General features: G+C 32.9%; 1 protein-coding gene across 2 annotated transcripts; it reads left to right on the top strand.

Moving 5' to 3' along the window:
- The first annotated feature begins 1,222 nt into the window (after positions 1 to 1,222).
- LOC112515156 (vesicle-associated membrane protein 727) lies at positions 1,223 to 5,761 on the top strand. Of its 2 annotated transcripts, none has more exons than XM_025121834.1 (6): positions 1,223 to 1,314; positions 1,745 to 2,000; positions 2,100 to 2,289; positions 2,405 to 2,525; positions 5,269 to 5,331; positions 5,422 to 5,761. In XM_025121834.1, the coding sequence occupies exons 2-6, from the start codon at positions 1,811 to 1,813 to the stop codon at positions 5,563 to 5,565; spliced, it is 708 nt and encodes a 235-aa protein (XP_024977602.1). In that variant the 5' UTR covers positions 1,223 to 1,314; positions 1,745 to 1,810; the 3' UTR covers positions 5,566 to 5,761. The 2 variants fall into 2 exon arrangements, with proteins under 2 accessions (XP_024977602.1, XP_024977610.1); XM_025121842.1 differs by lacking the exon at positions 1,223 to 1,314 and adding an exon at positions 1,347 to 1,535.
- Positions 5,762 to 12,987: the final 7,226 nt, after the last annotated feature.

Below are 12,987 nucleotides of genomic sequence, written 5' to 3'. Positions count from 1 at the left end.
ATAAAGTAGTAGTACTTAATGCATTATGAATTATTTTTAAGACTTTTAAGACTTTGTCCATAAATGTATAGTATTTTATGCATTAAAATTTGTTTTTAAGACTTTTGATAAATTTGGTTTATAAGACAATATAGATATAAATATTAAATATTTTTAAAATATTCAGATATATAAAATGTATATATTTTTTTGACCTTTTTGACTTATCTTAGTTATATGTACTTTACTATAATTTTAATTAATTAAAGGTATCTTGATTAATGTAAAATGTTTGATTTTAGGGTATATTTTTCAAAGTAAAATGGTTTAATAAAAAATCATTTGAAAATATAGTAAAAAAAAAAATACAATGCTATAACCAGAAAATTTTATAAAAATATAATAATATTTCATGCATTTAACGCTTTATTTAATTGTTATTATTGTTAATCTTTTAGGATGATTATAAAAGACTGCAAAGAGTTTGAAAGAATGCAAAAATTGGAGCATGAGAAAAAACAAGAACGAAAGAGAAAACAAAGGGACATGTTGGATAAGAAGGATTTTACAGTCAGATAAGCCAACAAAACATAACTGAAAACACGTTAAACACTTAAAATATGTCTCTCTCTCTCTATATCTGTTATACAATATTACAAACGTATATGTTAGCATTCTATCCCGCGCGCACTGTCTACACTGTCCAAGCCCCCTCCCCCAACTGCGGTACCTAACAGAATTCTACAAGTAATTGAATATTATAAGTTAGCGTCTGCTTGAATTTTCATACGAGATCACGCCCTTAAATGATATTAACAACTCCATGTCCAACCACGGCTACTCTTTATACCAATAAAATAATATAAATAATCATATATATATATATATATATATGTCCTGTTAATAATAAGTTTATAACCTTAACTATTGATTTAAAAAAAAAAACTCGATTAATTTTTACTGAAACAAATATCATTAGTGCAACCAGTTAACTCGAAAACGAGCTCTAACTCGAGAACGAAGATCGACTTTATATAACAAAAAGTAGATAGATGTTCGATTAATTGTTATATCCTGTAGTGACATTAGAATTAAAAATAAAAGGAAAATAAAAAAGATTTAGGGGCCGATTTGTATATATGCAATAGTTATATACTTGAAATGAAAAACTGTACTTGTTGGAGGTTCAAAATGAAAAAATTCATCATCTAATTCTAACAGTCGCGTTAAAAAAGGACTTCTTGCACAGGATTCTCCGTCTACTCTTTCCTTACTCGTGCCCACGAAGCAAAACCAAATCCCCACGAAAACTTCAAACCCCAATTCCATTTTCAGGTTCTCTTTCTCTATCTCTCTCGTTAATTTTGACAATTTCTCACAAGTTTCTGGCATACAAGTTCAATATTCATCTCTTTTCTTGATTTATTTGCTACGATTAGTTAGATCAATTGATTCATTCTGTCCTAGTTCCAATTCATCGATCGTTAAAGTTCGTTAACTAATCCCACAAATTCGCCACTTTAGGGTTTAATTATCTCGCTTATGATTTGTTTCAGGTGGGTTTCAACGAGGGTTAATTGGCCTGTATTTGTTCTATTTCCTTTCTTAATATGTTTAATCTCTAGATCATCTAATTACAATCAACCTGATACTATGTACTCATAAAATGCAGAATGTCTTGATTAGGGCTTTTTGTTTTATGTTTTTTCACCTTCGGATATAAATCATATTGAGAAACTTGGGTTTTTTTGTGTGTTATTTTCAGGATTATCCGTCCAACAGGACAAAGTTTGTGAGGAAAGGTTGATTTTTAGTGCTTGCGAATCTAATAATGAGTCAGAAAGGATTGATTTATAGCTTTGTTGCAAAAGGGACTGTTGTCTTGGCTGAACACACAGCCTACTCTGGAAACGTCAGTACGGTTGCTGTTCAATGTTTACAGAGGTTGCCTTCTAATAGCAGTAGATACACATATTCCTGTGATGGCTACACCTTCAACTTCTTGCTTGATAGTGGCTTTGGTATTTCGAAATTTATTCATTTATGCCAATTTCTTGTACCACTGTTTCTGTCAATTTACCAATAAGTAATATGGGCGATTTTGCCATCATTCAATGCAGTTTTCCTTGTTGTTGCGGATGAATCAGTTGGGAGGAGTGTGCCATTTGTGTTTTTGGAGAGAATAAAGGATGATTTTAAGAAGCGCTATGGAGCAAGTATTGGAAATGATCACCCACTTGCCGATGATAGCGATGATGATTTATTTGAAGATCGGTTTAGTATTGCCTATAATCTTGATAGGGAGTTCGGGTGTGTTGATCTCATCCTATTTTTGGGAATTTTTGTAATAACTCATGTATCTTTGTTTTGTCTTGTGTTATACTGAATTTGAAGTTTTTATCTTATTATTTGCTGTGATTAATAGGCCAAAGATAAAGGAACACATGGAGTATTGTTTAAACCATCCTGACGAAATGAGTAAACTGTCTAAACTGAAGGCTCAAATAACAGAGGTCAAAGGGATTATGATGGACAACATTGAGAAGGTAAAGTTTTTTCTTTCTTTTCTTTTTTTGATTACTTGTACAAGTAACTAAACATAAATCATTACATTTATTGCAAGTCAATAAACATTACTGAGAGGAAAAAACAGCCTATACACTTAAATGTTAAATGTTTTATATTTCTTGTGTAGTCAAACTATACTTGCATGCTTGTCCTTTTGTTATAACACTACAGTGCCGTATGTCTTTAGAAATCACACGTTGCAGTGGCATTGTAATTGTATCTTCATTGTCATTGAATAATAGAACCATGTTGTAGCAAATCAAAGTTGAGTAAGTAACATTGACTGCTATTTTAGGCAATTTTTAAGGTTGGAAGGTGGATTACCTTATAGACATTTCTACGAGTTCTGGACCTCTTTAAGGTTATAGTGGTCAGGGGCGGATTCACATTAGCAAAGGTGGGGGGAAAGGCCGCCACTAAAATTTTAATTCTTTAAAATAATATAGGTAATTTTTTCGTTTTACTTTTATATCCTTGAGTTCCCCCAAAGTCATTTTTTACGGTTTCCCCCAGTGACCCAATCCGTTTTGATGAAACCCCCCACTCCCTCGTTTAACTGTCGTTATCCTCGTATCTTGTTACCGCTAGTTCTTGCAATCATGCTACAATGATAACATTGGTCGATGGTTTTGTTAAATATATTTCAATTTCTTGTTTTTTAGTTTTAATATAAATCAACTCACCTAACGTTAATTTTATATATGCTCAAACCAATACACCTGGAAGGAAATTATATTACCGATATGGTAAAAAAATAATTCGAAATCGAAACTTACCTTACTTGGTTAACCGAATTGTTTAACCTGCAAACTGGATAACCCGAAACTGTTTTGGTTTGGATGAGTTATTCGGTTTAAGCTTTTTTATATCCCTAGGGACCGCAGTCACCTAAATTTCTGGATCTGCCACTAATAGTCGTACTCTTGAACATTGGAAATATAGGATCTGCTTACTGAAGTTACTCAATATCACTATTGTGCAATCAAGGACCTCTAACTTTCAACTTTTTCTGTGTTCTAGTTGTTTGTTAGGAATTGTAACTTTACAATTACCAACTTGAGGTGAATACTATGTTGGAAAGAAAATTGTTACCTTTTCTGTGCATTTTTGGCGTAACATTAAATTTTGAATTTATACCAAGTTTCAAGGTGTCAACCAGGCTCATGAAGTGAAAGATTCTTTTTCTTTTGGTGGTTTAAACTTTGCCGATCTCAATCTTTAGACTTTAGAGGCCATATTAATTTAGAGAGATTGGACAAAAAGGGAGGGTAAGAATTAGGGTTGGTGGCTTGGTGCAGCCAAGAGAAATGCCCCCATTGTTTCTCTTTATGCTTTTTATGGTATAGTAACTTGCTCTGTCCTTTGAATTCCAATCTTCTGTTTGATTGGCTGATGGAGGAGGCTCTTGAGTGATATGGAGTTCATAATGGTGCTGATATAGGGGACTTCCAGGATACTTAGGCATACACCATGTATACAGAAACAGTTTGTTTTGATTACTGTTGCAACCTTTGTATGATCGGCTCATATCACTTTGTCTCCTGACGCATTTGTCTTTCTAATGACGAAGAGAGAAATTTTAACCAATGCAGTCATATGCATGGCTTGCTATAATCAGATTCAGGTACAAGTTTTTAAGTTTTTATGAGGGAGACTACAAAGATAGCTGGAGTAAGCATTTGTAGATTGACATCATTTTTGGCACCTCAAGCACTCTATCTTAACAACATGCAGTAACTTTGGTAAGTAGAGTTCGTTACAACCGATTCAGAATCCACAGATTGTGGAAAAGAGAATAAAACAGATTTTGTATCATCGGCCATCACACTGTAACATCACATGTTTTGATATGTTTACATCCATGTGCGAATGTGAATTTATCTATATATGTGCATGTGAAGTTATGCATGAAAAAAAGGTTCTAAGCACTCGTGGTTTTGGAAAACTGTGGAACAAATCTAACTGTACAAGATGAAAGATGAATAGACAATTGATTTTTTGAGATTATGCAATGCATTGCTTGCTTTTTGTAATGGATAAGAAACTCTAGCAATTTAGACCTAAACTGACAAAAGTCCTGCATTCCAAATGAATCATATGGAAATTAATAGATCCATGCTTGAAAAGTAGAATCTCTAATTAATGCATATCTTACCCTCATTCTTGGATGGGTTGTCAATGAAGTTTTTCGTACTTCCTATTTAGACATGCATAACCTGACATACACAGAAACACCCACCGATTGACTTGTTTCTTGACGGGTAACTTAACAGATCCAGTGGTATGATGATAGACTTTTGACGATCTCACATTTAATAGGTAATCATCCGTAGTGTTAGTAGTTACTAAAAGTTCTTTGAATACTTGTTTATGGAAACCGTACTCTCATCGTCTTAATGAAACCTTTTTGATGGCGTCGGTCTTCCTCTGTCCCCCTTGTCTTCGAAGCCTAATAGAGGGTGGCATCCCCTCCAACCCACCTCTGGTGTTAGAACCGTTCCCAAGAGGTTGCAAAACCTGGTTAAGGTTCTGTGACGCAGAATATGTGTGTATGCTTAGAGTATAGAAAATTAGATGTGCAAGTGTATGAGAATATGTAATTTTATAGACGAAGATGACTGGTTGGTGATCCATGAAGGTTCAGGGCACAATACTTGTTGGACCCTTGATCAAATTGCATATTCATAACATAAACTGTATTGTGTTATCCTATTAAAACAGGTTTTGGATCGTGGTGAGAAGATTGAATTACTAGTGGATAAGACAGAAAACCTTCAGTTCCAGGTACAACTTTAAGCTCGTCTTAGAAACAGTAATTTTTCTAGTGATGGAAGGCGTTGTTTAGGCTATTATAATTGTTGTGTTGAATGGCAGGCGGACAGCTTCCAAAGGCAGGGAAGGCAACTACGAAGGAAGATGTGGTTGCAGAATCTCCAGATGAAGCTGATGGTAGGAGGAGCCATTGCCATTTTAATCATCATAGTATGGCTGATGGCGTGTCGGGGATTCAAATGTTGAATGGTTTCTAGGACGTATCGTTTCTTGCTTTTGATGTATAAATCATGTTTTCGTGTTGCTGTTACTGTTACTGTATATGCACTCTATTTTTCTGCATAATGAAAGATGATGAGTGAGGCGTAAACTTGATATATAATGCACAGCAACAACTGATATTGTTATGTTTCCATTCAAATCAGCATTTTCTGTTTCTTTATCATATGCAAGTTAGGTTCTTTTTCCACCATTGAAATCTAGAGTTGTACACTTGGATTTTGCAATTCCTTTTTTAAGTCGTTTTTAAATCAAGATGAAAGACTATCAAATGAAGAGCTGAAATTCTCCAAGGAAAGATTATTGCAAAAACCAATCTAAACCAATTTTATCACATCAGCTTTTACAAATACATCTCCAATTTACCTTTACTTTTCAAAATAGTCTTCACTACACTAATTATTTTTTTATTTAATAAATACTTTATTTAATAATATAATTTATAATTTGATTAATAAAACAATTATTAATTGTAAAATTTAATGTTTAACTATACTGTATGTATATTAATCAAAATATCGATATTAATATTTGTGTGTAATTTAAGTCTACATTTTTATTTTAATCATCAATCAAATAAATGTTTCATGAACAAAACAATTTTTTTAATTGATGAAATAATGCATTAAAATAATTAATAATTATTTTATGTAATAAAAAGGCTTGTTGGGTCCAGGTGGCATTGTAAGAATTGCAAATTTTGCAAGTGTTAGACAATACATTGCTTAGGTGACCATTTGCAAGCCCTATGTGGATGCTTAAAGAACATATCTTGTAGTAATCCAATCAGTAATATTGGCCATCAGAAAGCCAGAAATTATGATGTTGGATTTAACAATGATACCTGAATCACTCAAATATTTGTCAATGTAATTGCTCAAGTAAATAACAGAACAGCTGAAGTTTGAAGCAAAACCATAAGTATTTTCCTACTCATAACTACATCAAAATGCCTTCTTCCTCACTTTTGTACTGCCTCTTTTTTGCTGTTTCTGCTAAATTTGGTCACCCAGGTACCTGCATCCGAAGAAAATTTCAGATCACTAATTCATTATCGAGCTCTAACAACAAAGGAATCATATAAAACTAAATAAAGAAGCCGAATAAGGTTTGAACTAACACGTTGGTTGACTAATTGTCCTCGCGTATAAACAAACAAACAAACACGCTCGAAATTTTGACCACTCTGGCATAAACCAATCCAACCCATGTCATATGAACATCAAAGTTTATGTGGAGTAGATCACACCACCATATATAAGCATATGCTTGATCATTTTAGCAATATCCACCCATGGTGATGGACTTGTATATAAAAACAATGTTTACTTTATAGCAACACAATGGTTTTATTCTTGGGGTATGTAAGGCCACAAAGGAATGCTAGAACAAGTCCCTCTCTTGATTATTTGAGCCAAGACCGGAGACCCAGTGTGTATTAGTAGAAACTAGTAAGAAGTCCTAACATAACAATTAAATAGACGCCCCAAGTAACTCACAAAAGCATAGGCTTCAAGAGGACTCAATCCCCCAACAACACATAACGCTCCCGATGATCGCCCATAAAATAAAGAATGTCACCCTAAATTTAAATCTATGCAACAGACCAGTTAGTGTGATTCATGTATTGATAGGCCACCACAAGGGTCTATAATGAGTAACAAGATACAAAGAAATCAGATGATTGTTAACCATATATTTGAAGCAGTAGGTATGAATCCAAACCCCCTTGGATCATATACCAAAACCCAAAGCATTAACATACTTCTATTTAAATTTTAACCAAACGCAGAATACAGCAATTAAATTCAAGCAATATCAGGGAAAATATCATTAACAGACACAACAAAATTACACTATAGCAACCAAAGGGCCTTTGGCCTAGCGGTATTATAGTCCTTGGCCTCCTAGGAGGTCAAGGGTTCAAACCTCACCAAAGGTGAGGAGGGTGTGTGAGTTTATTTGTTGCATTTGCCGTATATAAATCTTATATACTTCAAAAAAAATTACACTATAGCAAGTAAGCCTTGTTAATCTTAAAAGCAAAAGCTTATTATTAACCAAAATAAAAAGTACATTCTCAAGCTAGCCTCACTCATCGAAGGGATATTATCCAACTCCATGACAGCAAATGTCCAGTTTTCACCAAGTAGCAATTACAATAGGCATGCAGTTTACATTTGGTTGGAGCAAGTCGACACCATCTCAAATTCTCCTTACCGTCATAATTCCACAATGCCAGAGGGAAAAAAAAAACTTTAGCATCATTTTCTGATGAATATAACTTCATATTTATTATTTGAATACAATGCATTAATAGATGCATCCTATATCCCTCTTTTTTCCTGACAAGTAAAGTCTACAGGCTAAGTGAATGTCTCCATTCTCATAGTTTAAACCCTCTCATTATCTTAGTAGATCTTAAACGGACACAATCTCACAAATGATGGCGCAATCACTTTGCACAAGTGATTTCATGCATGCTCCAATGTTATTCTCTCTTGTAAAGCATGGTGTGCTCTAAATTACCCTTACCCATCACTATCAATAAAACTGGATCACTCTTCACCCAGTTAAAATGATTCAAGGAGTGCCAATGAGTCACTTGAAACAAATTAAAATTGCTTTGTTCTAACACACGAACAAGATGATGATGTACAACAGTTCTACCAAATACTCAATCCACTCAATGAACCCCTCTAAAAGTTAATAGCATGAAGTCTTGAGTATGGACTATGAATTACGCCAATACAAGAACGACAGATAAAAGTAGGGATGACAAGCGTTGGTGATTAGTATCACCAATATCATTTAAGTGTAATGGGATTAATTTGTTGGTAAGGAAGGTGCGGAGTGCACACTTGTTTGAGTTTGTTTTGATTTAGGGGCAAAGCCCCTAAAACGGGGGTCCGGGGGCAGCGCCCCCGGTGGCGGGGTCCAAGGGGCAGTCCCCTGGCTGGTTTTGAACCCGGTTTAGGGTGCAAAAAACTGCCGTTTTTTGACTGTTTTCGCACTTCTTGAATAGGCGAATTGGTCATTTTTTCGATTGAGAGAGTGGTACACAGATTTCATAACGATTTTGGATTCGAAGTTCTGTCAATCACTGAATTTTATCCGATTGGGATTTCGATTGTACCGTCGAAATACTTCAATCTGAAAATGATAAACGACTTTCAATAGATTCCAAGAAAAGTTTTTTCTAACAACAAGCTCTTGTAGTATTGAAATAATAACAATGATACTCTTTACGCTTTTCTTTTTCTTCATGTGATTCTCATAACCCTACCTATTGAATCCTATTTATATATAGGAGAAGCACACTCGCTTTTTCCATCATTATTCATCCACCGATGGACAAATAATTTTCAGAAAAAAAAAGGGATTTGTGTCGATATTAACACAAAACAGAAGCAATCCCGTTATTGATATGTCTGTCCATTTTCACTTCAAAATAGTATAGAAGTATAGAACAATCAGCAGCCTTCACAACCAATATTTTAAATCAAACAACAAATATCAACCATATTATTAGCACATATATCATGCGATATACGCAAATGCAATTGATAACAAGAAGACATGCGATACTCGTATTTATCCATCCCAAATAGGCATCTAGGTTAACAGTGACAATCAGATTCCATATAATATAGGTCTCCAAGGAAACCATGTCAGAAAGTGAAGGAAAAATCGATTTCCCATATAGCATATTAAAACTCCGCACGAACAGAAAACCAGTAGCCAATTTATATTATCCAAAACTACTAATTAAAAACTTAAAATCTGACCAGAGAAATTAGGGCCTAGTGCGGTCACTTCTGCGGGACGGCGGGGGTTGGAGTACCGAGCAAGCTAGCCTGTTGGAGATCCAACTCGTTCAATTGGGCCTCACGATCCATCTCAATGATTAGAGGAACAACGAGGATCAAAAAAGTTGTTCCAGCAATCCAGGCTGCCTTGCCTGTGCTCTTGAGGAGCTTCTTGACGACGAAACCTGCATCGGAGGCGGCTTGTTTGCCTCTATAGACGACTGGGGATTCGGATATTGTTGACGAAATCCTAGATAGGACACCATCGCTGCTAGATTTCTTGGCCGCCATTGTTAGCCGAACTAGTAGCGTCGAGGTTTCTTGATTTTGTTCTTCAGACTTGAAAGGGTTTCGGAATTTATTTAGGGATTAAACTGGATCCATGACCTACCAAACTAATCGGGTCGGCTCATAAAACGAACCATGACCATTTTGACGGATGTTACTATTTTTGGAGTAAATTACGGATTTGGTCCCTGCGATTTTTGGATTTTTTGGTTTTAGTCCCTACAGTATATTTATTACAAAAAAGGATTGTCAAATTTTGTTTTGCTTGGTTTTAGTCCTTCTTACTAACGGCACGTTATATTAAACAAGATGGCAAAATTGTTGTTTTAGGGGGAAAACAGAAGTGCAAACCTTAAATGTCTCTATCCCCACTTTATCTATACTATCTTATAAATCAAATTTAATAAAAATCTTAAAGTCTTAAAATACTAAATGACCAAGATACCATTTATATCACTTTTTCATTTTTTCACCCCCTCCTCTCCTCATATACACTTACCCTCTCACTTACATTCACCCTCTCACGATTTTTTTTTAAATTATAATTTTAAATTTACATTTTATACCCTTATAATTAGTTAATTAATTTACTTTACGTTCTTTACTTTTAAATGTTTATTTTAAACATTTATCAAATTAATATACATAATCGTATATCAATTAAAACATGTTTAAAAAATACATTTTTATTTTAACAAGTTACACCATTGTAATCGTCTCGTTAATACCTTCGAAATGAGTTCAATATTGAATAGTTTTTGACATAATTATATTATTATATGTTATATGTACTGTGAGAAAATATTTTTAATATTTACGATTTATACTTTTATAGTTGTTTATATATATATATATATATATATACACTATATATTTTGGGGTTAGACTGTCCAAATTGCACTGTATAATATGTTCTGAATTAATATGTTCTTGAGTTTTTTTGAAATATATATATACATGTATTAATTCAACCTTAATCTGAGTTTCTAGACAAGAAAGAGAGTAAGCAGTTGAAATTTCATTCTAAAACCCATCTTTTTTTGTCTTTTCATGACTTATGATCTGTCAAAATTATAGTTTTCTTTATTGGTTTTGAGTGTTTATCTTAAAACTCAAGTTTCTTGGTTCTTTGCTCTTGGTGTAAATCAAACACATTTGTTGAGTCATTTAAATATGTTAGATTTTAAATATATTGGATTTTAAACTGTCATACAGTTTTTTTCATCGATAGTCTGTAATTGGAACCATAATTCTTATTTATTCAAATTGTATTAATATGTAAAGACCAAGTGTAACATATATCATCGTTAAAKCTTATCTTATAAAACTAGTGGAACTTCAAAATCGTTAAAATTCATGGCTATCGCCGCATTGCGCGGGTACACAACCACTTTTCTTGTGATGTATGTTTAACATCAAAGTGTTTTATCTATCTTTCTATCCATCTATGTGTGTAAATGTTTTCTCTCACATAGGGTTTTCATCGGTTGAAATCTAGTGGATTTAGTTGGATCTGATCCGATAATCATCCAATGAATGTTGAATTTTGTTATCTGATCAAATCCAATTGATGCTTTGATCAAATGAGTTGCATCAATTGGATATTACTATTGCTTATCCGGATTATATTGGACCCATACAATATTTTGATATAAATGTCAACCAAATATTATATATTCTTAATTTGTTAAAAACCACAACGTATAAATAATAATCTAAAAAACAATATTGTAAAATGTCAACAAATAAATGTAGTTAATAATTGGATGAATCCATTTATAGCGGAACCGTCCACATTGAGTTTGAAAGAGCCGGATGGGTAATTTGATGACAATTGGATGGGTAATTGAATGGGATCGGTTTTATTGGATTTTATATTGTCATCCAATAACCAACCAATCCAATTTGGATGTTGAAAAATTAGATCTGATTCGATCTAATTACAATTGGATATCTAATCACGATTGTTTTGTTATAATTTGATCGATGACTTTTTGCACATCTCTACTCACGTGTAGGCGTTCCCATCTCCTACATCCCAAAGCTCTCATTCATTGATGGCAACAAATTGTTCACAATGTATCATCCTCGACCTTCAGTATGTTGAACAATCGCGTCTTCGAACTGGTGGGAGAAGATGCCTTGTTGATCAAAGGTAAGCGGAGCTCTGAAAGGGTTTGGTAGAGACGATTAGAAACTCATATTTTAAGGGATTTGACCATATTGTCCTCATGTAATAGACTTAACGACTAAAAAAAACATTTTATTTCCACTAATTTATTGAGAAAATTTCATTATTCAACGTCTTATGACGATCGAGCCAAATTATACCAAACCACCACTATTATTGATTTTCATTTCATTTATCATTTCATGTTATATCTAATCAAACATCTGTTTAAGTTTTATATTGATGACGACTTTTCAACTAAACCCGACATCAATTCAAGTGTAATAATTACTACGCAAACATCAACAAATGTTTAACCATTATTTTCAATTTAGATCGTATTAATTATTAAAAGGATTGTACTCTCGCATTCAATTTGAACATGAATGAGGCTCAAAAATTTCCCACATGCTATAAAACAGTAGGGATAATTTAAGAACACATTAATATACAACACTTCATCTATGTTATTATCAGATTTAATTTTTGTTAGTAATTAAAATGACTCTAAACAGATATAATTTACGTGAAAGATTAATGGTGTGTCAAACAGTGATTTTGATAAATGCTACAAATTGACATGAAAACTCATAAAAGATAGCAAACTGTATCAAAATTAAATGTATTTCATTTCAGTTATTACCTTAAGAATATACCTTAAAAAACCTTATTGTTTGAAATATACAATGCATTAATGTAATTAAGGAAAAATACTACATGCTTATGAAAAAAAACAACAATGTATTTATAGTTTTTTAAACAAAAAAGGTCGATTTTTTTTCAATTAAAATGGATTTTTTTTTAACAAAAGCATCTCAACTTTATTGAAATGTTACACAAAATAATTTAAAAAAAAACTAAGTTATGATTAAGCAAACGAGATTTTTAATAATATTAATAAATAAGTTAGATTGTAGTTGTTAAACATAACATTAAATTTACCTACAACTTAGTTCTCTAGTTGTGTATACAAACAAAAACATGTATTAAACATATAAAATATCATAAACAAGTCAAATACATAAAATTTCCATCAATTAGCACAAGGTTTCATAATTTTAAACAAGCATATTATATAATATTTACTTTGGATATGTACAATACAAAAATATAATGTAACAA

Source organism: Cynara cardunculus (assembly GCF_001531365.2).
Source record: "Cynara cardunculus var. scolymus isolate 2C chromosome LG 1, CcrdV1, whole genome shotgun sequence".
NCBI lineage: Eukaryota > Viridiplantae > Streptophyta > Magnoliopsida > Asterales > Asteraceae > Cynara > Cynara cardunculus.
Note: the sequence above shows the minus strand (reverse complement) of the source record. Positions and strands in the feature narration are given on the sequence as shown.

Coding starts and splice junctions, on each gene's coding strand:
- LOC112515156 (XM_025121834.1), top strand. CDS start 1,811: ATGAGTCAGAAAGGATTGATTTATAGCTTTGTTGCAAAAGGGACTGTT. Junction 2,290..2,404: donor AATCTTGATAGGGAGTTCGG/GTGTGTTGATCT, acceptor TGTGATTAATAG/GCCAAAGATAAAGGAACACA. Junction 5,332..5,421: donor CAGAAAACCTTCAGTTCCAG/GTACAACTTTAA, acceptor GTTGAATGGCAG/GCGGACAGCTTCCAAAGGCA.